The sequence below is a fragment of the Marmota marmota genome, unplaced genomic scaffold (assembly GCF_001458135.2).
Source record: "Marmota marmota marmota unplaced genomic scaffold, marMar, whole genome shotgun sequence".
In the NCBI taxonomy this organism is placed as follows: domain Eukaryota; kingdom Metazoa; phylum Chordata; class Mammalia; order Rodentia; family Sciuridae; genus Marmota; species Marmota marmota.
Genome location: NW_025999862.1, coordinates 5,879,862 through 5,906,652, shown reverse-complemented (window position 1 = coordinate 5,906,652; position 26,791 = coordinate 5,879,862). Strand labels below are relative to the sequence as shown.

General features: G+C 34.8%; 1 protein-coding gene across 5 annotated transcripts in view; it reads right to left on the bottom strand.

Annotated features, from left to right (window-relative positions):
- Positions 1-26,791, bottom strand: part of Ctnna3 (catenin alpha 3) — a 1,666,222-nt gene that overhangs the window by 798,288 nt on the left and 841,143 nt on the right. For all 5 annotated transcript variants that reach the window (XM_048810157.1, XM_048810163.1, XM_048810171.1 and 2 more), the window contains 2 exons: positions 11,144-11,224; positions 2,459-2,611 (listed from right to left, as the gene is read on the bottom strand). In XM_048810157.1, the coding sequence (XP_048666114.1) occupies positions 2,459-2,611; positions 11,144-11,224 (234 nt within the window). The remainder of the gene's footprint in view (positions 1-2,458; positions 2,612-11,143; positions 11,225-26,791) is intronic.

The following is a 26,791-nucleotide window of genomic DNA, read 5'->3' as shown; positions in this document are numbered from 1 at the left end:
GAAGTGTTATTCTAACAACATCATCATAGAACCCAACACTAAGAAAAGCAGATGCCACATGGAAAAGATATGTATTGCTCTAGTCAAATACCATACCTCTCTTCCCTCAGCTTACAGTGAAGATGCAATCTGAGCAATGTGAACGTGCCATCTTGGATGTTCAACCTACCTAAATCTTTGGCATCCCCAGCCAATATGTAAGAGTAATCACGTGAGAAACCCTAAACAAGAATTATCCAGCTCTGCCCAGTCAACCCACAAATCATTGAGAGATAATAACAAATAGCTATTATAAACCACTACAATTGAGGATCTTTTTTTTATTTTTACATAACATAAACTCACTGAAACTGAAAGTAACTTAGACCAAACCTCCTTTCAATAAAATCAGAATGAGATCTGAATTTGAATATTACTTCAAATCTAGCATCATTTCTTTATAATGTGTTAAGAGAGCATACAGATTAACGTAAGACCCAGCTCAGACTCCAAGTAGGTCATAATTCTAAAGCTTTTACTCTTTCCATATTCAAATTAAACAGCATTCAAAATTCTTAAATATTTAAAACAAAATTTTAGAGCTCTATCTACATAATATAAACCATCATTATGGTTGAAAACAAAGTCATATTTCCAAGTGTTCTTCAAAGCAGTCATTTAGTAATAAGTCATGAAAGAAAGTGTTTCTTAGGTAAACTGATTTGGAGAAACTAGCTTAAATGAAATGCAAGAAATCTCTTTAGGATTTTTTAAGAATATAAAATCTCCAACCAAGGCACCTCTTTTCAATGGGGACTTAATGAGATTTATGTTTCACAGAAAGACTACACAGAAATAGGAATAAGGATGCAATTTCATCATCAGAAACCAAATTTTACTTTCAAAGTGTTTCACAAAAAGTTTTTTTTCTAATTTCATAATTTTGTGCTGCTTCTTTTTGGAGAATGCATTTTTATATGAAACTTTTACAACCATCAGGGACTCTGGTACATTTGTGCTACATTTGTTATCTTTCACAACCTGTTCCTATTGTTCCATGCTTTTACTTTGAACATTATCTAGTGGGTATATTAATGAATATTTGAGGAATGACTATGTAAAGAAATAAATAAAATAGATGAACAATAAACTACTGAATCAATTAACTAAAATTATAAATCTGCAAGTTCAGTCCAACAAAAATTAGGTTTAGGGTTGGTACCTTTACTTCCTTAAAAAAAATGGAATTGAAACACTTGCCCTGTCTCATAGAGTTCCTGGGAAATTGAAAGGAGATTTCAAAGTTACAAGTGGCATAGTTTTAAGGCTGAAATGGGGTTAGCGACCGTACATCCATCTACTTCTTTCATTTTCCATTTGTGGAGATAGGAGTGTAAAAGGAGAGTTTATAGTAGAAATACTAGCTACATTGGAAACCTCCTTCCCAATTAATTAAAGACGCCAGGAAAGTTGTATCAAATGATGTGATGCCAATGCAGGTGGTTCTCTCCCCTCCCCACTACAAGTTTTACAAGCAATTTAGGTCATAAAATACACTTCACTGCAAGTTCCCTACAGAGTTTGAGGAAGGTAAGGCAGGCAAGATATTTAGTGAGCAGTATGGCTTGGGCATTGGCAATCAGAACTGACACTAGCCATACTGGTGAGTGATAACTGAACATCAGCTCTGATATATGAATCTGGTAAATCATATCTCCCCTTTCCCACCACTGATTCCTGGCCTTGTGAGTACTGTCATCTTACTTGTGTTAGAATTTCTTCCATGTACTCTCTCTTATGCTGTAGCTGTTATTGATGACCACAATACAATAGGTTCCACTGTCTGTCTCCTGGGACTCTCTAAGGACTTCATGGCTCCTTTAGCAATACACCATCCGTCTTCCAAAATCATGGGTTATTCCCTTGTCTCCAGTTTTTAAGAAAAGGGAATTATAGTTTAATCATCTCTTGTTTGACCTACTATCCCTACTTAATTATTCATTAATCCAACCCTAATATATCCCACAATCTTGGTTTTAGTTATATACTTAGTTGAAAATGTTTTTAAAAACTGAAAGAGTAATACAACCATAAAAAGGTGGTAGAGAAACAATAAAACAGTCCGAGGAAAAGTATTTGATACTTCTAAGTTAGAATGGAAAGAAAATATCTACAAGGATAAAACTAAGTGTCTGTATTCAGCTAGTTCTTTTATGTAGCTCAGACAAAATATACATTGAAAAAATAAAACAACAGTGGGTGCAGTTTCATAGCTCTTTCTCAATAAATCGCTCCTGTTCCAAGCCAGTGGGGGATGGTTTATGCTATTTGACATAAACACCATCATATCTCCGAGCCACAACCCTGCTACATTTGTAATACATTGTCAAGTTTTTATCTGGGTACAATTCAACTGTAAATGGGGAATGGGAGTCTCATTCTCCTGGATTTAAAGTGGTTACAGTTCTAGCATGCTTACCTCTACAAGCCTGCTGGTGTGTTCATGAAATATTGCAGCATATTCTTTTATTTCCTTTTCCCGACCGTTCTTAGCAGCTTCAATGAGAACCAAAAGTGGGACTGTTGTATCCAAGAAAGAGTCTGACACATGATCTATAATAGCCTTGCGGAGCTGAGGAGAAATTAAAAATTCAAGAGTTTTTTTTTTTTTTTCAGAAAAGGTTCATGCTATTTCCTAATCTTTAATCTCATTGGTTACAAAATTCAATTCCTAAAATCACAATATTCAACAATATATTTGAATATCCCCTACAAAAGTCAGACAAACAATGTATCTGGTGAAAAAAAATCATACAGCAATAATTCCCTTGCTCTCAAAATCACTAATTTTTCTTAAACTCTATTTAGCCCATGAATCAGATTATAAGGGGTAATGTTCTACTTTTTCCTCAAAGAAATTGCATTATTGGAATGTTTATGCATGTGTACAAATATCTTTGTATATCTTGTATTTTCATAATTACAAAATTACAAAATGTTTTCTATCTTATTGGAGAAATGGGTGATAAATTTTGATTAGCTAAATTGTAGACTTCATGGTAATTAAACCAAGTTAGATCACCAATTGTGCCAGATGATAACAGATTAATAGAGCAAGGAGAATAATAAATGAGTTCGATGTCCAATTTTCTCCATTTGCATTAATCGTTCTTGCCCTCATACCTTAAATTATTAAACCATAACATTCTGCTACAATTAGTACTTTTAAATTAGATTACATGTAAGCATATAAATGACAATCAGATAATTAACTCAGCAGATATTTTGTGAGATTTAAAACCACATTGGAAAATTAATTCATTGTATTTATATGCTATTGAGACTTTAAGTATCACAATATGCTAAAATGTTTCAGCAACAATGTCAATGACTATGAATGGGTCCAAAGGTTTTTGAATCAACCCACTCATTTAGTTTAATAAACTCTATACAATAAAACAAAGAGATAAATAAGTATCAGATAGAAAAATTGTAGTTTGCCTTCTGTTGAAATTATATTTTAGGGTACTTTTTAAGCCAATAGCAGCCTAATTTTAGAGTATGTGAGAATGACCAGTAGCACATTTTCAAGTAGCTGAATGAGAGAGCTGCATTTTTAAGAAGTACTATCTTCCTATAATAGTTATAACATAATAAATCCATAATAATTATACATTTCTGTGAAATAAATACCTTTGTCCAAGATGGTAGAAATCACTCAGAAAATTTCTGAAATTTTCTGCCTATCAACAACCTCACAAAAACTTTAGGAATATCCACAAAGAGTCTGTTTAGCATGCAAAAAGGCAAATCATTTATGACAACAAATTAATATCTACTGAGCACTTATTAGGACAGAGTATAGATCGCTAAGAGGTTATAAGGAAAGGAGAACTTAAGTGAATGAATAATGTGTTTTTTGTCCATCAAGGAACTCAGGTAAGAGGTCATAAATTAGGGCTGAAGCCAGGAAGTATGTTGCATAGTTTCAGATATTAAGAGAAAAGTAGCAGAAATTTCCCAGAGGCTGAACAGTTTTCCATGACCATCTTCCCCTTTATCTTCTTCTTTATATTTGTAACTGGGACATGAGAGGAACATCTGCACCAGAGACAAGCCATTGGGAGTCTTCATACTGTAGGTACTCAAGCCAATGATGTTGATGGAATTCTATTCAGGAAGATATACATAGAAGAGACATCCAAAAAGGAAAGCTTAAGAAACATTTCAATTTATGTGTCATGCGGGTGGAAAAGTAGGACATAAAAACAGACTGATATAATAGCCAAGAGAAAAAAAAGAACAAATGACCAAGAACTAAAAGAAACTTTTTAAAAATTCTCCATATTATTATTCTCTAAATGTACTCATCGTAACAAACAAAATTATAATGTCAACATTATAGTTCCCATCTTCAACTGTCCCCAGTTATACTGCTTTCTTGGACTTTTCAAAAAAATTTTCAAAAAAAAAATTATTCTCCATGTCTCTAAATTTTTGCTTTGGTGATACTGTTGAATCACCAAAGCAAAATTTAGAGACATGGAGAATAAACTTTCTCACTTTGTAATATCTTAGAAGTTCTGGAGAGTCCACCACAGGGGCCAACACTTGAGCAATGGGGAAAGGAGTTACTGAACAAAGTTTCTAATCTCCAATCTGACAATCTGGGAGACATTCTATTGTTTCTCAGAAGTCTTCAAGTTCCTTCTTCCTAAAGAAACACTGTCAATAACATATCCTTTCTTCTTTCCCTACCTCACCCTTTAAAAAAAAAAAAGAATCTTTATTTTTTATGTGATGCTGAGGATCAAACCCAGTGTCTCACATGTGCAAGGCAAGTGCTCTACCACTGAGCTACAACCCCAGCCCCCCATCTTATTTTAATGTTCTCTTACTCTTGTTTTCTGGGGCTCATCTTCCAAATAAACAACCTGTACTAAGGTTCTGTACTAAGCTCCATTTGCAGGGGAATCCAATCTAAAACATATACATATAACTGATGTTAATATTTGGTCACTCAACAAATGATAGACTCCAATGTCTTATATAAACTAATCTTTGCTGATCTTAATCTTCCACTTCTGCTTTGCACATCACTGGGTGTGATCTTGCCATATTTACTGACTATGAAAAATGAGTTATTATAAGATAGGGTTAAATGTGCAAATAGGGACAAGATACAGAAGGACTAGAATGTTATGATGAGCAACTGTGTTTATACAATGTATAAGTATCCATAGTATTTTCTAATGTATTCATATGATGTTTTTTCACTGTATTACACAAGTTATCTGTGAATATTTTCCTTAACTAGCCTCAATATTCTTTATTTCCATATTATTTCCTGTCCAATGGTATATTGCATTCCTTTCATTCAGATGACATACCAAAATGTTTAGAGAGGAACCCCATATACCAACGTAGAAGTAGAAGCCACAGCACTAAAATCTGAAGTTAATGTAAAACCAACAGGAGTTAGATGTACGTATTTTCAATAAATACCTGTTTGTGGCCTGGCATGAAATATGTCAGGACAAAACCGAACTGAGGGGCTTTCCATCTTTTCTCAGTACAGTTTAATAAAAGATTTTGAGACATCAATTTTTCTATTTTCCACTGATATAAGTGGCTTGGGATCTCAAATAAAATAATACATTTCTCTACAATTGAAACCCAATAGCAAAAGACTTATGTGAAAACTGTAAGAAAGCACCAGTGTAATCACCAAATAGAGGAACAGGAAGAATAATATGGTGAAGAAAAGAAGAATGGAATGCAAAGAGAGTGTTTTAGAAATAAATCATCCTCAGAGAACTAGAAAATGGGTATATTAAGGACATTGTAATTTTAACTGAAATAGAAAAATATGATTTGCAGGGCTCACTTGACCAACAGTAACGAAATCAACTACCAAGTAATTTAGCATATAACTACTGAACCCATTTAATGGAATTTACACTTTGGAAACTCAATATTATCAGATGATGATGACAAGGAGGCATGAGAGCATACATGTCGTTTTTCCAAGTGTGGCACTGGTAATACCAACATGGAGAAAAGATGAATCTAGCAACTCAGCAACTCAGTAATTAAAGAAAGGCTGAGTCAGGATGATTTGCAAGTTCAAGGCCAGCCTCAGAAACTTTGTAATACCTTAAGCAATTTAGCCAGATCCTATCTCAAAATAAAAACTATAACAGATGAAGATGTAGCTCCATGATAGAACAGATCTGCACTCAATATCCACTACCAAAAAAGAATGATTTTTTGGTTTTATTTGTTTTTAATCAGAACTTTTGGATATACCCCAAACTTACTTTGGTGTCTATGAAATATAATGCATTTTTGTTAATATATATATACAAATAAAAATTACAGCCTGCTTTTAGTGAAATCAAATATGCACCTTAATCTTCATAATACAATGAATTGTATTATACTCATTTTCATTTTTAATGAAGTGATATGTTTAAAATTCTTCATCCTTCATTGAGCATTCCAATAGATATTCAGATCTCAAATAAAAGATGGGAGGAAAGGAGGTAATTGAAAGAAGGCAAGTTAAATTTTTGAAAGCATGTAAAATAAGTAATAAGGGAGAAAAGAATTTATGATTGTAAAATCAATATATGAGGATCTGGGTGCTCTGAAGCCATTGTACCCAGTTCTTATAGTGGTGACAAACTTGTGCTGGGGTTGCTGGACCTGGACTAAAATTGGCTCTACCAGTTGGCTAGATGATGTTTGGAAACATGATTCACTTGAAAGATAATAATACCATGGAGTTATTTCTTATTTTAGGGCTAAAAATAAATAATATACAGAGTACACTTGGTAGAGAGTTCAGGCAATTGTTTACTAAATTAGAGATGTTGTCATAATTATAATTACAAGGGCTTTTAATCCACTGGGAAGAAACTTCTTTTAAAAAGAAAAAAAACAAACTACAAGCAGATTAGAGATCACTGTTATAATAGAAGTGTACCCTCTGTAAGTACTCCAGAAGAAAAATAGTAATTCTCACTGATGAAAATAGCAATTGTTTCATGGGAGAAGTAGGATTGGCCCTACTGTTCAACTTACTTAGTTGATTAGTAATTAAAAGGGGTAAATAATCATGGAGAAAGTACCAAGCTAAACCTATCATGAACATTCCATAAACATGCTGATCATAAACATGTGTTTGCCAGAGAACAGGTGAAAGTATTGATGGGATGAGGTGAGGAATTGAGAAGGAGAGCCAAAGGAGTGAGAACGTTAAAGAGCAATAGGGAAAGGCTATGGGATAGGAATGAACTGGACATTATTACCCTGGATGCATATATGATTATACAACTAGTGTAAGTCTATATTGTGTACAATCAGAAGAATAAGTTATACTCCATCTATGTATGATGTGTCAAAATGCATTCTACTGTCAAGTATAACTAATTAGAACAAATTTTTTAAAAAAGAATAATAGGATGTCAGTTGAGACCTAGAACATCATGCTAAGGACTTTTGTGTTTGTTCTATAATAAAATAGGCAAGAAAATCATTGAGCAAGAAAGTTGAAACTAATGTATACTCTATCATCTCCTAGATTATTCCACTTCAATGCCCCAAAATGTAGTTCATCTTCAGATACTTCTAAGCAATCTATGTCATTCCTTATAGAGAAGGTCCAATTATTCTCTGAATCCAAAACTAAACTGTTTCTGTTACTGATGAAAAAGCCATGATTAAGAAAGGGGATGAGGATGAATGGAGAGAAGACTTGATTTTATTTTTTTATTATTAAAAATAAAACTAGTTCTAGAGCAAGAGATGAATGTTAAATAATCCAAACATCTTAGTCAGCTCTTAATCACTGTCACCAACATATCCAAAAGACCAACTTAGGGGAAGAAAAGTTTATTTTACCTTGTGGTTTCAGGGGCTCAGTTCATGGTCAGCCAATTCCATTGCTCTGGCCTTAGATGAGGCAGAAGAGTATGGCAGAATAAAATAGCTCAGAACATGGTGGCCAGGATGCAGAGAGAGAGGGGGTAGGAGAGCTTCAGGAAAGATGAGCCCTTTCAGGGCATGCTCCCAGTGACACAACTCCTCCAGCCACACCCTACCTGCCTACAGTTACTACCCAGTCAGTACATTCACACTAGCATTGACTGATGACCTTCATAATATAATCATTTCACCCTCTGAAAATCCCTGTTTTAACACAGGAGCCTTTGGAGGATCCCCCATATCCAAACCATAACATCAAAGAAAAACAATTTAAGGTAGGGCTTTATCTTTGTAAGTGTATATGTAAATGTTTAAATTGTTAAATAAGCTTTACAATAATAAGAGGTGGAAGTGTAATAAATGAATTTTTATTACTACCAAAGGTATAAACATCAGGATGGAATGGAAGTACTAGGTTGGGGCCCAGTGAGGATAATGAGAAAGAATCATAGTAACTTATATCACCAACTTTGATAATAAACATGACTTCTTAACAATTCCACATATTCATGTACACACAGACTTTTTCTCCTGTAAGAGATAAAGCTTCTTCCTGTACTTTTGACCTAGGGTAAGGTCTATGAATATGTTAACCTGTAAAATGTAGAGGAAATTAATTTCTGTGACTTTGGAGTTTAGGCATTAAGAAGACCAGGCAGCTTCCAACTCTTCTTTATTGATACCTTGAACTACCACATGATAAATTCAAGATACCTTACTGGAGTTAGTAAACACATAAAGGGGCCATAGAAGATTAGACACCACATGGAGAGAGGGAACAGGAGGAAGCACCATGGCCTGAAGCACCCAGTCTTGGACCCAGCCACAGTCACCATTTGACTACCACTACCTGGGAAATCATAAGTGAAAAAAGTACAGAAATAGCTCTGGGGATTCCCAGCAAACCTCTGAAAACATGAGATGGAATCATGGTTGCTGTTGTTTATGGTAATTTATTACACATTAGTGGAAAACTGAAACAAGAGAATTATTGACCAGTGAAACAATATAGAATAATCATGCCTCCAGAACACATCAGTTCTCTACAGACAGCAAATAATTCCTATGAAGAAAGTATTAGTAATTCTTATGCTAGTTCTATATCTCAGATGGCAGCAAGTATAATTTCAAGATAAAATAAAGGACACCAAGTTACATTTGAATTACAGATAAACAAAACTATTTTTTTTAATTTTTTTAGTTGTTGTTGGACACAATATTTTATTTATTTATTTGTATGTGGTGCTGAGGATCGAACCCAGCACCTTGCACGTGCTAGGCAAGCACTCTACTACTGAGCCACAGCCACAGCCCCTATTTTCTTAATATAAGTAAGTTCCATGCAATAATTGGAACATAATTATATTAAAATAACGTATGTTGCTAATCTGAAATTCAAATTTAACTGGGCATAGTTTGCTTTTATTTGCTAAATCTAGTAATTCAACATGAGAGGAATTTTGTTTTTTTTGAAAAATAATTACTTCAAAAGCTTTGGAGGTATGAATGTAGATAAGCTCTTTATGCCCAAATTTGTTGAATGCAATATAGATGGAAAAGTCAGGAACAGGAGATACCAATGTTGGCAGTTCACAGAAACAGCTCTTACAAGTCCTACAAGGAACAAATGAGGTAGAAATTTTGAAGACAGAGAGTAAAAATTATTCAACAAAGAGAGATGACAGCTCTGAGGTTAAGAGTCCCGTTTCTCCTGAGTTCTAGTGTAGGTGCTAACTCAGTGCCCCTTCCTCCTTATGCAAGTCACCTCCATCACTCTGACCTGTTTTCTCATCTGCATTGTAAAACAGGTTGTGCTAATAAGTCCCTTTCAATGCTTCAATCCCATGATTCTAAGGACTGACAGTAGAAATGGAATTTACATTAAGGGCATAAAATTAAGAAATTGGGATTTTCACAGACTTTAATTTAAAATTGTGTTTTTACACATCTAATATTAACTGTCTGGAGATCCTTATTTATTCCATTTCCAAATCTACATCTGAATTAAACAAACAATCACCCAACCATTTAACTAAATCTTCCCATTAACTATGATAAAATCTTGCATTAAAAGCTTTTGGTTGGGGCTGGGGATGTGGCTCAAGCGGTAGCGCGCTCGCCTGGCATGCGTGGGGTGCTGGGTTCGATCCTCAGCACTACATAAAAATTAAAAAAAATAAAGATGTTGTGTCCACCAAAAACTAAAAAATAAATATTAAAAAAGTTCTCTCTCTCTCTCTCTCAAAAAAAAAAAAAAAAAAAAAAGCTTTTGGTTGAGGGCTAGGGTTGTAGCTCAGTGGTAGAGTGCTTGCCTAGCATATGTGATTTGATATTAGAATCTGGATTTGATTCTAAGCACCACATATAAATAAATAAAATAAAGGTCCATTGACAACTAAAAAATATTTCTCTTTTAAAAAAGGCTTTTGGTCAAAAAGCATTTGCCTTTCTTTTATGAGTTAATGGTAACCATGTTAAAAGTTGTACATAAAGAAGTTCAATTATTTAATAGTGAAAAGGAATGTAAAGCAAATGTTTTTGAAATTAGCTAAGTCTTCATGCTTCTGGAAAATTTTGTATCTTTTGATAGGCATAATATTGGACTTATAAATTGTTTAATTAAATCTTTTCTAATCCTAAATTCCTGATGACCCAAGGTGAAAAAGCAGCCTTAACTTGAATAGAAACAAATTTGTGAAGAATCCTAAAAGTAATCTGAAGAGGGAATTGGATTATTTTGAATTACTAGTTGTTTTCTATAAGCATTTGGATGATAAACTCAACTCAGTTTTTAATGTCATAAAATCAATTTACCAACATGCACTGAAAACTCACTGTGTACCAGTCAGCTCTATCGTATATTATTAATTCCATTTCATAGCTTCAGAGAAGCTCAGAGAGATGAAATCTGTGCCTGAGATTTCAGAACTGATGAGAACACAGCTAGGATTTGAATGTAATTTTGCATGACATAAGGAGACACATTCTTTTTTCTATTTTATGTTTGCCACAAAAACATTTGAGGTATATAAATGTGGAAATTATATACTTACTGTTCTTGTTTTTTCTTCTAAGTTAATTTTAAAAGAACAGAAACAAGAAATAAATATTTCAGCAATAAACAAAAGCCTAATTTCACATGTTTGTTTCTGTGTCCAAATCTCTCTTCCCTCACCTGTCTACGAAGGTCTCTTGTCTTCTTGCACATGTTGTCTATAGCAATATTCAAAGTATTACTCCTTTCTTTTTTTCCAGTCTGCAAGGGAGAAAAAAATGACATAAGCAATGGTATCAAATTACTCTTTATCACTTAGCAATTTGCTTTCTAAATTTCCTGAAAATAACAGCTTGAAAATTCAAGAATAGTTTTCAAAACTGCTATGATATTGCATATGATTCATGAGCATTTCACTTAAGACTAAGTAGAATAGTGATTAAAGCTCATGTTATTTTCTTCTTTAAACTTTTGTAATATTTCTGATACAGGGTTTGATTCAATGTGGCAGTAAGCAAAGCATTATCTCCATGAAATTCAGATCTTCATTCTTAACAAGCCAACTTTTTAACTGCTAAGCATGCAATTAGCTTAAAAGCATTAGATGCCCAATTTGTCAACTTCTGTGGGAGTTTCTGAAGTCATTTTCATGGTGTATAGTGTAAGTTATGCAGAACCATATTGGAGTTTTGCTAAACACTAAATAAAATATGCAGTGCAAATTCATAGCATTTGCAAAAGTTGACCACAATTTTAGCTGACAATATTCCAAGAACAAATTGTTTTAAGTAAGAACCAGTTGCTGTTTTTGGCTCTTCAAGATAATTTCTGCAACACCTTTTTATTCTTTGAGCAGAACGGTTCTCTCTGTTATAGCCTTAACCCAAATCTTTAGACTATTAAGCACATATAGAGTCACCTTGGTTGATATTTTCTACCTATTATTTTTGTGGGAAACAACTGGATTGAATTTAATCATACTTTTTCTGTGATATTGCATATAAAAGAGATTGGAAAAAATCATTATGCGATTCACCTCTAGGAAAATTGCTGCTTTTAAATTAATAAACTGAAAAGGGCTCTTGAGAGGAGACCTTGAAAATCAGGAAGGCAAGTTTATGCAACTGATAACTGAGGGGGTTTATACCATGACTCCATTAAAAAGGACACCAGGGCAAAGCATAGACCATGAGGCAGCATGTGAGACACTACTCCCGTGACTAAACTCAAAAATCCCCAAATCTTTCCTCAGACGGAAAGACTCCTGAACAAGAAATTTAAGATAATTTATATTCTGTCCTAACCCACCTATTTAGTTTAATCTATTGCCACATCTTCTTAAGCATTATCCTTCACAGTAGATATATTCCTACATTTTTCTCTTTTCCCCAGTTTTTACATATACCTGAAAGAGCACTGATTTCAGAGAGCATCTCTCCAAACAATACCTATTAAAATCCTTCCCACTCTTCAATGGTTTCCACAACAAATTTTCCTAAAAGATATACTCAAAAATAAACATCTTCCTCTCCTTCCTCCAATAGCATTTCCCAATATCCTCATTCTATTTCCATGCATGCTCATCACCCATAAAATGCTATTAAAATCTTGATATCGACAGGTATATATTAATTTTTTTAAATTTTTTTAGTTGTAGTTGGACACAATACCTTTATTTAATTTATTTATTTATATGTGGTGCCAAGGATCAAACCCAGCGCCACCCACGTGCTAGGCCAGCGCTCTACCACTGAGCCACAACCCCAGCCCTATATTAATTTTTTTGACTCTTTAGTACAACTTACATAGAACTTATTGAATAGAATTAACTACTTTATAAGTGAGCAATTTGATTCAAAATACAACATAATTTTAGTTAGAGGCCTGCTGTATGCCAGGAAGATATAACGCTGGACTCTGAAGATTTCAGCATTGAGCTAAAAGGCACACCCAATTTCCTCTATTAGCTGAGAGGTTGCTGGTACCCATCTATATCTGTTAGGTTCAGATTTTCTCAGCAGATGTTTTACTATTATTTAAAGGGTATAGAAAAATGATCATCACTTTGAGATGATCCTATAGACTGCAAGATTTGGAATCCATGGGTCTATCTCTTCAAAATCTCAGTACCGGTTTCCAAGTACTGTGATACCCAAAATTGATGCTACACATTTCTAGCTGACAAAATAGAGGACCACTAAGCCTATGCCATATTTTATTTTTGAAGGGCAATGTGGAATGTGTACATGATAGAACCTGTGTCTAGTGAAGAAGGGGGTAAAAAACAAGGAGAGATAAAAGATATTGAAATGAGGCTTTTTCATCAAACACAAATAAAATTCTGTATATGAGAGCAATGGTGGTAACACACCCAGATAAAAATAGTGAATACTTCCACAGTTCTTACCCACATTCTCCATGCTAGCAGTACAAAGTTGTGAAGAGTTAATTCAGGGCTATATAAGGCAGCCCCATAAATAGATACACAATGGGCTCGGAGACAGCTCTTAATTTTACCTAAGTTTCATGCATTACTAACTTTAAAAAAATATTTTTATAACTTTATTTAATTAATTTTTTTATGTGGTGCTGAGGATCAAACCCAGTGCCTCACACACACTAGGCAAGTGCTCTACTACTGAGTTACAACCTTAGCCCCATATTATTAACTCTTGGTTATATCTCTTTCTATTTCATGAAAGTAGAGACATCAGAAAAAAGGGGGTAAAGGGAGCAGGGGTGGGAGAAAGAATCCCCCGACACATACCCACACAGTATCAATAATAATATGGGAGACTCTTATAATGTTGGCTGTAAAAAAATCACTAGCTTCTATGGTGTGATTCATCAGAACAACTAAAAGATGTCAGTCTTCTCAGACCTAGCAGCAGAGGCATACTAAACTTTAATAAAGGATGACAGGAGGTGACAGCATGAAGAAATTCAATAAGGACAACAATGATGATTTCCTAATTTTTACTCAGAGCTTAACCTTAGTTCAAAATGTTTCCTTGGGTCAAAGACATTTTGTTCTCCAGGTAATGATAAACAGTCCCTAACATTTAAGGAAATATAAAGTTCTTCATTCTTCCTTCCTTTTCTCTCCCTCTAAGCCTCACCTCCAACCACCCACACCTTTCTTCTTTTTCACCTCTAGTTTTTTATTGGATCCTTGCTCTATTTATCCAGATTTATTTGGCTTCAGTTGAACCATTTTATGCCTCTTTATTCCTTTTGCATGGCATAAAAATAAATAAAGCAAGGAGAAATAGCCCCATCCTATTTAAAAGCCCTCATTCCTTCTGTTTTCAAAGCCTTAACAAATCATCAAGCAATGAGCTAAGACCAAAGGAGAATTCTGTGTTCTGAGATGAGGAATGGAAATGGCAGGATATTAAAACACAACCACAGATAACAGTGAGAACCTTCCTATATTCCAAGTGCTCACAAGAGATGGTGCTTCTTAAAAGGAATCCTTGACAGGAGCCATTATTGGGTCAGCACAGTCCTGCTATTAGAAAAGGGATGACTTTAAGGGAGTGTCAGGGAAAAGACTGGGAAAATGTGGTGTGGATCAGCATTGCACAGAGCCAGCAGTCATATTCTTCATCAGGAAACAAACTGCAGGAAATATTCTACTGAAAAGAACAGTTCTGAGTATGATCTTTCATTCAATGAAATTTAATTAAAATCATTATTGCATTTTATAAATATGGTCCTGGTAGGATTCAGGCTTAGATCTATATAATCTTAACTATGAGTCTTTCCATCAAGTCTACCTCATCATTGCTCCTATATAACTACCATGGTTAATTGTACTCTCTCATGGTTCCCTTAAAGCTAAACTACACATCTGGAAAAAGTTCCTTTATAAACAAACTTTCATTGAATTATCCTAATCTGAATGTTCCGTCTGTGTACTACTGGGACTCTGCTGGAGAGAACTTTCCAACACTGCATTGTCTGATATGCAATACCTACTAATCACACGTGGCTATTTAAATTTAAGTGTAAATTAATTAAAACATGACATTAAAAATTCAGCTCCTCAGCTCCTCAATTTGAAAAATCTAAAGTGCTCAATATCCACATATGTCTGGTGACTACTGTATTGTATATCACAAAGATAGAATGAGTTTGTTACTGCAGAAAGATTTATTGGAACGTGTCATTCTAAAACATACATTAAGTTCTTAACTCTTTATGCAAGTCACCTTTCAGTTAGATCAGAATAAATAGAGAGCTAAAAGCCAATAAACAAAATATCTAATCCTTGAGAAAGAGAGGGTAATGATATTTATACTTCTTTTATAACACTTGGCTTAATAAAAAGTCAATCCAATATAGTCAAAAAATCCTTATTATCTACTATATGCCAGGTACCATCTGAGGATCAATGCTGCATTAACCCAGTGCCCATCTTTGAGCAGCATGCATCTAGTAGTAGATATAGACACAGACACAGTTCTTAGTAGAAGAATCTAGAGTAATGTTTAGGTGGATGAGAACAATTTTCCATTAAGGGTAAGGGAAGGATTGAGGAGAAGGACTGAAGGATGGTGGAGTCAGGCAGGTGAGCACAAGAGCAAATACCCTTCTGGGGAGACAGTGACAACCTGAGCAAAGGACAAGGTCCATAAAGCATATTTGGTAATCAACATAAAATTATGAGGGGAGGACTTCCTGATCCTGGAGGTCTTTTCTTTCCTAAGAAATGAGGTTGATCCTATAGACAGACAGCAGGTGTTATTAAATTTAAATAAGTAAGACAAACAGTCATATCATTATGTCAAACTGCTGGAGTCTGCACCACAGATTTGAGGCAATTAAGAATACAAACAGGCAGAAGACTGAGATAGTCACAGCAACAGTCTACAAAAGGAATGAAAACTGTTGAAACCAATGCAGTGACAGTTAGGATAAAGAAAAATGGCAGGTCTAAGGACTGTGAGGCAATGAGGTAGGATGACGACTGGCAGGTGCTGGCAGGTGAAGGAAAGAGAACAATCTGGGTTGGCGTCTGGGTTTCTAACCATAATGACTGGATGAATGGTGATGCTGTGAACTGAAATGATCATTTCAAGAGAACTGGGTCAACAAAAATGATAATTCAACTTGGAATTGCTGAAGGACCTGTATTCACTTGGCTATTGTATGTTCTATGACCAACTGCTTATCCACATATATATCTCACTACAGTATGATACCCTTGAGGGAAAAAAAGCCCTTAGAGCTTTATTTTTCAAAGCACCCAGCACAGTGCTTTGCACATAGTAGGAGCTCATCAGAATGTAGAGAAATAGTGGAGAATAGTAGAGAAATGGAAGACTGCATAGAATTTTGACAAATCTCGTCATATTTCTGGTACTTAAAATTTCCAAACCTATAAAATAAAGGTTTGTCCTCAATTGCTCCTATATTCTTTCATAACTTTAAAATGTTATGAAAGGATCACATTCTCTAAAAAGAAAAATTATAGAATATTATGTTACTTTTATTATACAATTTCTTGCATGAACAGCTATTGAAAATGCATCAAAACATGTGTGTGTGTGATATAAACCTGAAATCATACAAATAAAAGGAGACATTTGAAATAGGAAGGCCATAATCCTCACCCCTAGAAAACTCAAACATTGAGGAATGAGGATTAAAGAAAATGATAATTTATTTAATTCGTAACCAAATGAAGATGTTAGTGCAGAGGAGCCCTGTGTAGAATTTAAACAGCAGGAAAATGGTTTTTGTTGTTATTTTGTTGTTGTTGTTTTATATGTATGACATTTTATTCAAGCTTTTAAAATGAAACATTTCCCTTTTAGTGGAAAAATCTTTATTTCATGGTAAAGATGAAATATGATGCCCTTAAACTTAGTTCTTCTCTGTAGAAATAGCTTTAAAAATATTTTATGTTTAACAAATAGCAGAGGCAACAGATTCTAGTCCACATATTTCAGGCATGAAAGATATACAAATAGACAAGCATAAAAAATCAAATCTCTTCTTTTAGAATACCACTGTACTAAGTAGCATGTCAGGAAGACACCCTGATAGGGCCTGTTAAGTAATCTTTCTGAAGCAAGGGCTGAGATATGAAAATAAAACTAAAACAAACCAGAAATTAACTCTGACATTTGAAGTAAGCTTTTTAAAAGTAACTGTATATAAGAATAGAATGAAACTACTATAAGAAAACATAGAAGAAATGTTTCGAGACATAGGAATGGGTAGGTTTCTTTTTGACGCAATCCCCAAAGTACAGGAAACAAAAGCAAAATCCTGATTAAAAAGCAAGTAATAGGGCTGGGGCTGGGGCTCAGCGGTAGCGCAATTGCCTGGCATGTGTAAGGCACTGGGTTTGATTCTAAGTACCACATATAAATAAAAAAATAAAGGTTTGGGCTGGGGATGTGGCTCAAGCGGTAGCGCACTCGCCTGGCATGCGTGCAACCCGGGTTCGATCCTCGGCAACACATACAAAACAAAGATGTTGTGTCCACCGATAACTAAAAAATAAATATTAAAAAATTATCTCTCTCTCTCTCTCTCTCTCTCTCTTTTAAAAAAAATAAAAGTCTATCAACAACTTAAAATATATATATATTTTTAAAAAGCAAGTAATAGACCCAAATTGGCATTTATATAAAGACAGCATACAAATGGTCAACAGGTATATGAAAAAAATGCCCAACATCACTAATCATCAGGGAAACAATAATCAAAACCATGATTATATACCACCTGACACCAATAAGAATGACTATTACTGAAAAGAAAAAAGATAAGTGCTAGTAAGAAAGTAAATGGAGAAAAGAAAACCCTTGCACATTGTTAAGGAGAACATAAATTAATGTAGCCATTATGGAGAATAGTGTGGTGGTTCTGTATGATCCAGAAATCATACTACTGGGTACATGTTCAAAAGGAAATAAAATGGGTATGTTGAAGAGATAACTCCATACACATATTTATTGCAGCACTATTCCCAATAACTAAGAAATGGAAGAAACTTAAGTGTCCACCAAGTGATGAGTGGCTAAAATATGATACACATACAACAGAATACTACTTAGCCAGAGACTTTGGAGGCTAAGGCAAGAAGATTGTGAATTAAAAGCCAGTCTCAGCAACTTAGTGAGGCCCTAAGAAACTTAGTATGATCCTGTCTCAAAATAAAACATAAAGAGGGCTAGGGAGGTGTCTCAGTGGTTAAGTGCCCCTGGGTTCAATCTCTACTGCCAAAATTATCATCATCATCATCATCATCATCATCATCATCTGCCATATGAAAGATTAAAGGATGAAATCCTGCTATTTCTGACACCATGAAAGGAACTGGAAGTATTATGCTATGTGAAACAAACCAGGCACTGAAAGACATGTTCCACATGATTTCATTTATGTGTAGAATCTCAAAAAGTTGATTTCATAGAAATTGAGAGTAGAATGCTGGTTACCAGAGGCTCAGGAGAGTAAGGGAGTAGGGGGAGAAAAGTTGTTCAATGGGTGCTGAATTACAGTTAGATACAAATAAAAAGTTCTGCCCTATTACACAATAGGGTAACTATAGAAAAGGGCAACATAATATGTATTTCAAAAAGCTATAAAAAAGGATTTTAATATTTTTGCCACAATCATTTGAGGTGATAAGTTTACTCTGATTTAAACATTACATAACTGATACCATCAAATCACGATACCTATAAATTTGTACAAATTTTATATTTTTATGTATGAGTTCAAAATAAATAAAGTTTTAGAAAAAATAGTATAATGCTTTAGAAGAATAATAGAAGACTGCAAATTTCTTAAACTTTTGTATTGTTTGGAAAAGTACAATGCTGTGTTCATGTACTGCCTCCGGAGGTAGGATGGGGAGCTGGTGAGGGGGAACAAGCATCGTGTCAATGTCTGCCACATCGCAGCACTTTACATGTATTATCTAATCTGCTGTTCCCGCAACTCTTCACATGTTTGCATATGAAGACACTGAAGTTCAGTTAGTTTTACTATCTTGCCCCAGGAGGACACAGTGTAAATGGTTGGATCAGATCAGTGGAGTCCTTGCTCAGACTTAACACATCATTCCATAGAAATGAGAATATGCTATAACTTAAGCCAAAATTAACATTTCTATGATAAAAATTATATAAATGTATTTCAAAACTATAATAAGCAAAATATAAATTTGTGGAGCCCCTTGACATTGTGTTTGAATCTGAACTCCATCACTTGACAGCCCAAGTTATTAATCTCTCAAAGGTTGTCTCTTTGTCCATAAAATGAAAATAATGCAGTCATTATATTATATCATTATTATAAGAAATTAAGAGATAAAGGATATACAAGTTCTGGCAAAGTAAGTACTCAAAAAATGTTAGCAGCTATTATCATGCTTACATTGTTAACAACTCTTGCATTTTCTGAACCACACCAGCTGGCTGATTTCCTTATGATTTTCCAATCACTGACTGTCATCCAGAAAACCTTCATCTTTTCTTGCTCAACAAGAATATTCTTATTCATAAATTGGTGCATTTAGACTGCCTTATTCTCAGTATCACCATTTTTTACTCAACCTCACAATAAAAAATAATTACATATTCTTCTATTTGGGTTTCCACTAATCTCTTAACATAGTTCAATTATAACACCTTTAAACATTATATTTTTTTTTATAATCTGCCTCATCTTTTTTTCAGTTTCCCATTTTATTGATTTTATTTTTTAAATACATGACAGCAGAATGCATTACACTTCTTATTACACATATAGAATACAATTTTTCATATCTTTGTATATAGAGTATGTTCACGTCAATCCATGTCTTTACACATGTACTTTGTTTTTTTATTTTTTTAATTACAATTCTTATTACACATATATACCATAATTTTTCATATCTCTTTATATATAAGTATGTTGACACCCAATTTGAGTCTTCATTCACATGTACTTTGGATAATGATGTCCATCACATTCCACTGCCCTTGCTAGTCCCCTGCCTCCTCCCTTTCCCTTTCACTGCTCCTCCCTATCTAGAATTCATCTAATCCTCCCATGCTTCCCCACCCTACCCTACTATGAGTCAGCCTCCTTATATCAGAGAAAACATTCGACATTTGTTTTTTGGGATTGGCTAACTTCACTTAGCATTATCTTCTCCAACGCCATCCATTTACCTACAAATGCCATAATTTTATTCTCTTTTAATGCTGAGTAAAATTCCATTGTGTATATATGCCACATTTTTTTTATCCATTCATCCACTGAAGGGCATCTAGGTTGGCTCCACAGTTTAGCTATTGTGCATTTTTATCATCTCACAACAGTCAGAATGGCAGCTATTATGAAGCCAAACAACAATAAGTGTTGGAGAGGATGTAGGGGAAAAGGTACACTCATACATTGCCGGTGGGACTGCAAATCGGTGTAGCCAATATGGAAAGCAGTATGGAGATGCTAGACTGCTGCCTGTGTTCTCAGACCAAAGATGCTTTTGCCACAATGCAAAATTTCAACTGATGTGCACCAAATAGGAAAAAGATATATTTGTGGTTTTGCACTGCAAAAGAAACCAAATTGTTTAACTGGGGATGTTACTCATCTTCTTTGAATCCTAGAGAGGGATATAAAACATAGCTTTCTCTTTAAAAGATGTTTCCAAGAAGAATCAGTTATAAATCTGGGAATGGAAACACCATTTGACCCAGCTATTCCTCTCCTTGGACTATACCCAAAGGACTTAAAAACAGCATACTACAGGGAAACAGCCACATCAATGTTTATAGCAGCACAATTCACAATTGCCTCATCTTTTAAACAATCAACTGAACTCTATAATCATGGTATCTACTATAGTATCTGAAACTCAATTAATGCTAGTAAATAAAATGAGTAAGTGAAAGAATGGTTAACCACACTTTTATTAATAGTAAATAATATTGAAACTATTTTATAAATAAAGCCAGAGGTTGTATTTATAACAAAAGTAAGTAGCATCCATCCTCTTAGCTCTCAAATATTCTACTCAGTGTTGTTACTTGTAATCATTGCCCCTTACAAAGAAGATACAACATAAATTTGGTATATAGATGAAAATCTAATTTTGGGATGAGAAAATGGGGGTTTTAAAATAAGTCTCTTTAAGTCCTTAACTAAGTTGAATCACCTCTCGTCCTTTGTCTCAAATATCTTTTGCATTACTGATCTTCAGGGTCCCTCCATCCTGTAATAGCATGTGCTGCTGTGGTTCTCCGGTTGATAAGCAAACTAGTAAGAAACTAGTCAAATACCAAGAGCATGACACTCTAGACTGCTGCCTGTGTTCTCAGACCAAAGATGCTTTTGCCACAATGCAAAATTTCAACTGATGTGCACCAAATAGGAAAAAAAAATGTATTTGTGGTTTTGCACTGCAAAAAAACAAATTGTTTAACTGGGGGTGTTACTCATCTTCTTTGAATCCCAGAGATGGATATAAAACATGGCTTTCTCTTTAAAAGATGTTTCCAAGAAAAATCAGTTATAAATATATCTGAGTGCAGATGTAAAGAAGATCCATCCCAGAGACTAACAGGTAACTTTGAAAGAGTCTGGATGTATGAGGAGCAACCTGGCACTTTGTTTCCTAAAAATCACTGGCTCCTTCACTGTTTTTACTTCAAGCTATTATGTTTTGTGATAATTTGTCTCCATCCTTACTTCCTATCTTTCCTCTTTTACTGCTGGGTTTTCTTCACCATTCAAGCCAGGGAAACTTTGGAACTGATTATTGTTCCTGGTAGGAGGAATTTAAAAGATGGAGTTCATTCATTTCAGTAATTCAGCATTAAAGTAAACTTGCTGTGACCCCCTGCCCTAATGGGTTTCCAATCTTGCCAGCTCTTACATCAGTGACTATTTCTGCAAATCATGCTGTAGTTATCATTTAATGAAGTGAACAGGTTCAAAATGAAAGGTTTTGTGTAGGTTGAAGGCCGAATCCAAAGATATTATGTATATTAATGGTTCCTAAATACTTGTTGCAAGACTCATGCAGTGAAAAGGCAAAAATAGAGATCATCAAGTTATTTAGCCATAAGAAATACCTTTTTCTGAGAGTATTTCCTTTCTTATGCTAAAATTTATGTCACTTATTTCCTAGAATAATGGCTTTATTTAATGGTAAGTTAAAACGCTTTTATTTGATAGCAAAATAATAATAATAAAAAACAGATCTCTCAGGTTGTGTTTGTGTGTATTCTTTGACTATTTTTTCTAACTTGTTTGTATAAACACATAATTTCAGGGATCAGTGGTTTAAAACAATGGAATAAAATTTGTCAATTTACAATAAAAACAAGCAAAACAAATCTGCCTAATCTTGCAATCAAAATGGTCAATAAGCCAGTTGTGGAATTGGCATATAAACAGAGCTTAAAATAATTTATCTGCTTTTGAAACCAGACTTATTTTCTCAGCTTGTTCAGGATATTTTATACTAGTGCAATGCATTCAAAATAACATTGATGGGGGTGTTGCTCATTGGTTGAGTGCTTGCCTAAGCATACATAAGGCCCTGGGTTTGATGCTCAGTGCTGCAAAATAAATTTTAAAAAAGTAAGTAACATTTACATTAAACTGCTTTTAAGAGCTAGTATAATAGTGGAATTAGATGGATATGATTCAAATCTTAGTTTTTAGACTTATTCACAAGGTGATCACATGCCAGTTAGGTAAGCTAAGCTTCAGTCTTACTTATAGAATGAGAATCACACTACCTACTTTGGGGGGTTGTTGTGAGAATCAAATGAGATTTTGTCCAGAAAGCATGTTGAGCCATAATTTCCTTTTAACTGACATTTGATAATAATATGTATTATTACCAATAAAAGTAATTTAAGATCACTGAGGGTACAGAGCATAAACTGTTCATTCTCTGTTGCACCCCCAGCAGGGTTTGGCCATAATTTGTGCTCTGTGTGCATTAATTGAATGAATTTTTAAAAGAGATGTTTGAACAGCTAAATGAATGAATGAACATATATGATACAGATAATATGAGGAGGGTTTTCTTATGGTCTTCAGAAAGATTATAAAACATTTATTACACAGGATGTTAAGCCTTTAAATCTGGTATCATCGTCAACACAGCCAGTGTAACAAAATACAAACGTCTAAGCCAAAGTTCTCAAATCCTCAATTTCAATGACAGGTTAAACTATACATCACATCTTTACTGACATTTCAATTTTCAAAATTGCTTTACTGAATCATCATTGGAGGGTCTTAACACATTTCACAATGAGATCTGGCTCATTCTACAATTTTTTTGATTTTTATGATGCCTGACCCAGTACCAGGAGAGGGCCAATCCCCAAAGAAAACTGTTGCTAACAGAAGGACTACTATAACAAAGTATAAGAATGCCACAGTTTATGCTGTCAGTTATACCATGAGCTATTATAGAAAAGACTTCGTTCATGACATTCAAAACCACTACCAGGGTCAAATAGACGATGCTATGGCATTATGCACCACAAATCAAATAAATCATTTTCTATCTTTTACATATACACATTGTTTACTCTATTTCTCCAGTCTTTAGGCAGTAGAGAATTAGAGTATCATTGATCTTGTTAAAATTTTAGTCTCCACCATTCCTCAAATTTCTCAAGTCTTCTGATCACTTTTTTTTTTTCATTTATTTCCTAAGCCATGTTTTCATAGTTTAAAAAGACTCAGTATGTCACACATTAGCCAATAGTGGACTTTATGAAGTTTGAATCATTGACTGTCTAACAAAGTATTTTCATAGCCCACACATATCAAATCTGGAACAGACAGCTTTCCACCATTCTGATGATTGTTTTCACTTTCACCATCAACTGCAATCTGTTTTACAAACATGTTTATTTCCTGACACCACAAAATAACAGTATAATGGATTTATTCTTTACTAATTAACATGAATGTTTTCTATCACTGCTATCCTCAATTGGCCCTTTCAATGCTCATGATTTGAAGAGTTTCTGATTTTGGAGAATGTAGAAAAGTTTAAAGATAGCCTCCACTTTAAAGAAGCTTGAAATATTAAAAATTTTCCCTCAAGAGGAATTAGGAGGTAATAATTTTCTTTACAATAAGATGCATAAATATATTTTATAGCAAGTCCTCTTGGCTTATTGGAAATAGTATTTATTATAAAACTTGATTTGTGCATTTATCTTTAACAGAAAAAAATTTTCATAAACAGTATCTAATTTATACACAGCCAGAATAAATACTGATCTGCCTGGTGAAACTTGACAGACATCAAGCTCCTGCTTAAAATCTATTCTCTGCTTTTTTTCCCAACTCCCAAATCCTACCCAATATTTGAAAATTTCCATTCATCTTTATTTTTTGAAGAACGTTATGTAACTAAAAATTAAGATACACAAAAAAAATTCCACACTGATATACCAGATCAAGATAATACTTTTTTAAAAGAAATATTGAAAATCAGTTACATGACTGAATGAAACTTCACATCCATAAAAATAAAGATATAAAGGTCAAAATGTGTACACACTGATAAAGATGTTTTAGAGAGCATTCATGTGAAGAAAAGTAGTCTGGGATTTCCATCCCCCTCCCTATTCCTTACTCCCACCAAGTCTGGTAAGAGAGACTTTAGTGGGACCATTTAGAAAGCATGATATGAGTCTCTGGTAGCTAAGATTTTGTAGACAATTGGAACCTATCTTCTAAGAAATCTAAGTGGTAAGAGCTGGCTTGTTGCAAATGAGTAAGTGGACAAGAAGGGACTGACCTCTAAAGTTAGAGCATTTTCCATGGTCCATATGTGAGTTTTATGCAAAAGAGAGTCTAGAGTCATCTTGGGTTTTTTTGTCCAATAATATTGCCTGGGTTAGTAAATGGAAAAAATAAAGTCATGGAATCTACTGAACTTTATGAATAAGCAGTCAGATGTAAGAGAATATGTCACTTACATTAAGTGAATTGATAAGATGGGGACCTTCAATGAACCTCAAGATCACCTGTGATGGTTAATTCAGATATCAACTTGACTTGGTTAAGGGATACCCAAATATCATCTGTCCCTTAGATTCACTCACCATACTCTTTCTCTACACTCTATTCCTAAATTCTAAAAAGCCCTTAGAAACACTGTACTTGTTGGATGTGTGTTATTGGAACAGAATAGTAGGAGAAGGTTTTTTTTTTTTAATGAAATATGTGGATTATTGACCATTCTTATAGCGCAGGCCAAAGAATCATGTTCAATCAGTCAAGTGGAAAGAAGGGCATCTAAAGAATGTCCTAAGAGTACTAAGTCCAACCTAGAATGTTGCTCCAGATTCACACAGAGCTCTGCTAATGGAATGATACCAATTAAAATTCATACTACAACTTCAAAGAAAATGCTCCTTGGAGTGATGCCAGCAAGACAGACAAACTCTTAGCACTTGTCACCCTCCTCCCACACACATAGACAATTAAAATAACTAATAAACAACTATGCTTTGATGAAAATACCTAAAGGAAGTGGATGAGTACCTGTTTTACTCAGCTTTTTTGTTTGTTTTTCTTTTTTCTTTTCTTTATTTTTTTTCGGCTGTGACTAAAAGACTTGACCAGAACAACTGTAGAGGAGGAAAACTTTATTTGGGGACTCACGGTTTCAGAGATCTCAGTTCATAGGTAGCTGGCTCTAATCCTTGGGGCTCAAAGTGAGGTTGAACATCATGGCAGAAGAGTATGGTGGAAGAAAAGCAGTTCATATGACTATCAGACAGCAGAAAGAGGAACTCTACTTGCCAGATACCAAATATATACCCCAAAGGCAGACCCTCACTGCCCACGTCCTTCAGCCACACCCTACCCACCTACAGGTACCCTTCAGTTAATCCATCAGGGGATTAATTCATTGATTGTGCCAAGACTCTCATAAGCCAATCATTTCTCTTCTAAACTTTCTTGCACTTTCTCAGACATTAGCTTTTGGAGGATACCTAATATCTAAACCATAACATCTGGGGGCCATCTCACATCCAAACCATAACAGTGCCAACAACCCTATAAAGCACAGAAACCCATGATGGCCACATAGAAAACCATGGGAAATATCTGGCCTCTGCCACCCTATGCCTTAGTGAGAATCAGCTGAAAAGCAGAAGGGCCCTCTCCCTGCTGGGAAAAGACAAACAAGAGAATGCCAGCATCCTTTGCAGTTCTCATAGGTATTAAGACCACCTCAGGGAGCTGCCTGAAATCTATATAGCTGTGCTCCCCTTAGGAAAGAAGCCAACATTGCCCTACTCCCTATGGTCCGTACAGCTACTGCAATATTCCATCTGGGAACCGGAACCCCAACTGCAGTTTGTCCTGCTCTGAGGGCAAAAGGCCATGATACCCTTCTTTCCCTGAGGTTTTTCTGCTTTTGAACCTTTTCCTCTGGTGCCCACCATCCTCAAGCTAAGCTGCTGTTATACCCTACCTAGTGGGGCAAAGCTCCCACAGGGAGGCTTCATCTACTACTCTCTATTGTTAACATGCCCTGACCCTCAGCACCTGTGGGAAACCAGTAGTCTTTCAGTAAAATGGTGCCTTGGTGGCCCAGAAGACTCACACTCACCTTGTGCCTTAGCTAAAGTAGTACACTGCCTACCAGGGATCAGTACCTCCCAGACAGAGCAACTACTCCCCACCAGTATCTGTGTCCTAGGAAATAGCATAGGCTAAGCTCAGACTCTGCTCGCTAAGGACAAATATCATGCTTGCTGGAGAATTAGACTAAGCCCTTGAGTAAGCTCTAGGAGACTGAGCTGCTGACTCTCCCTG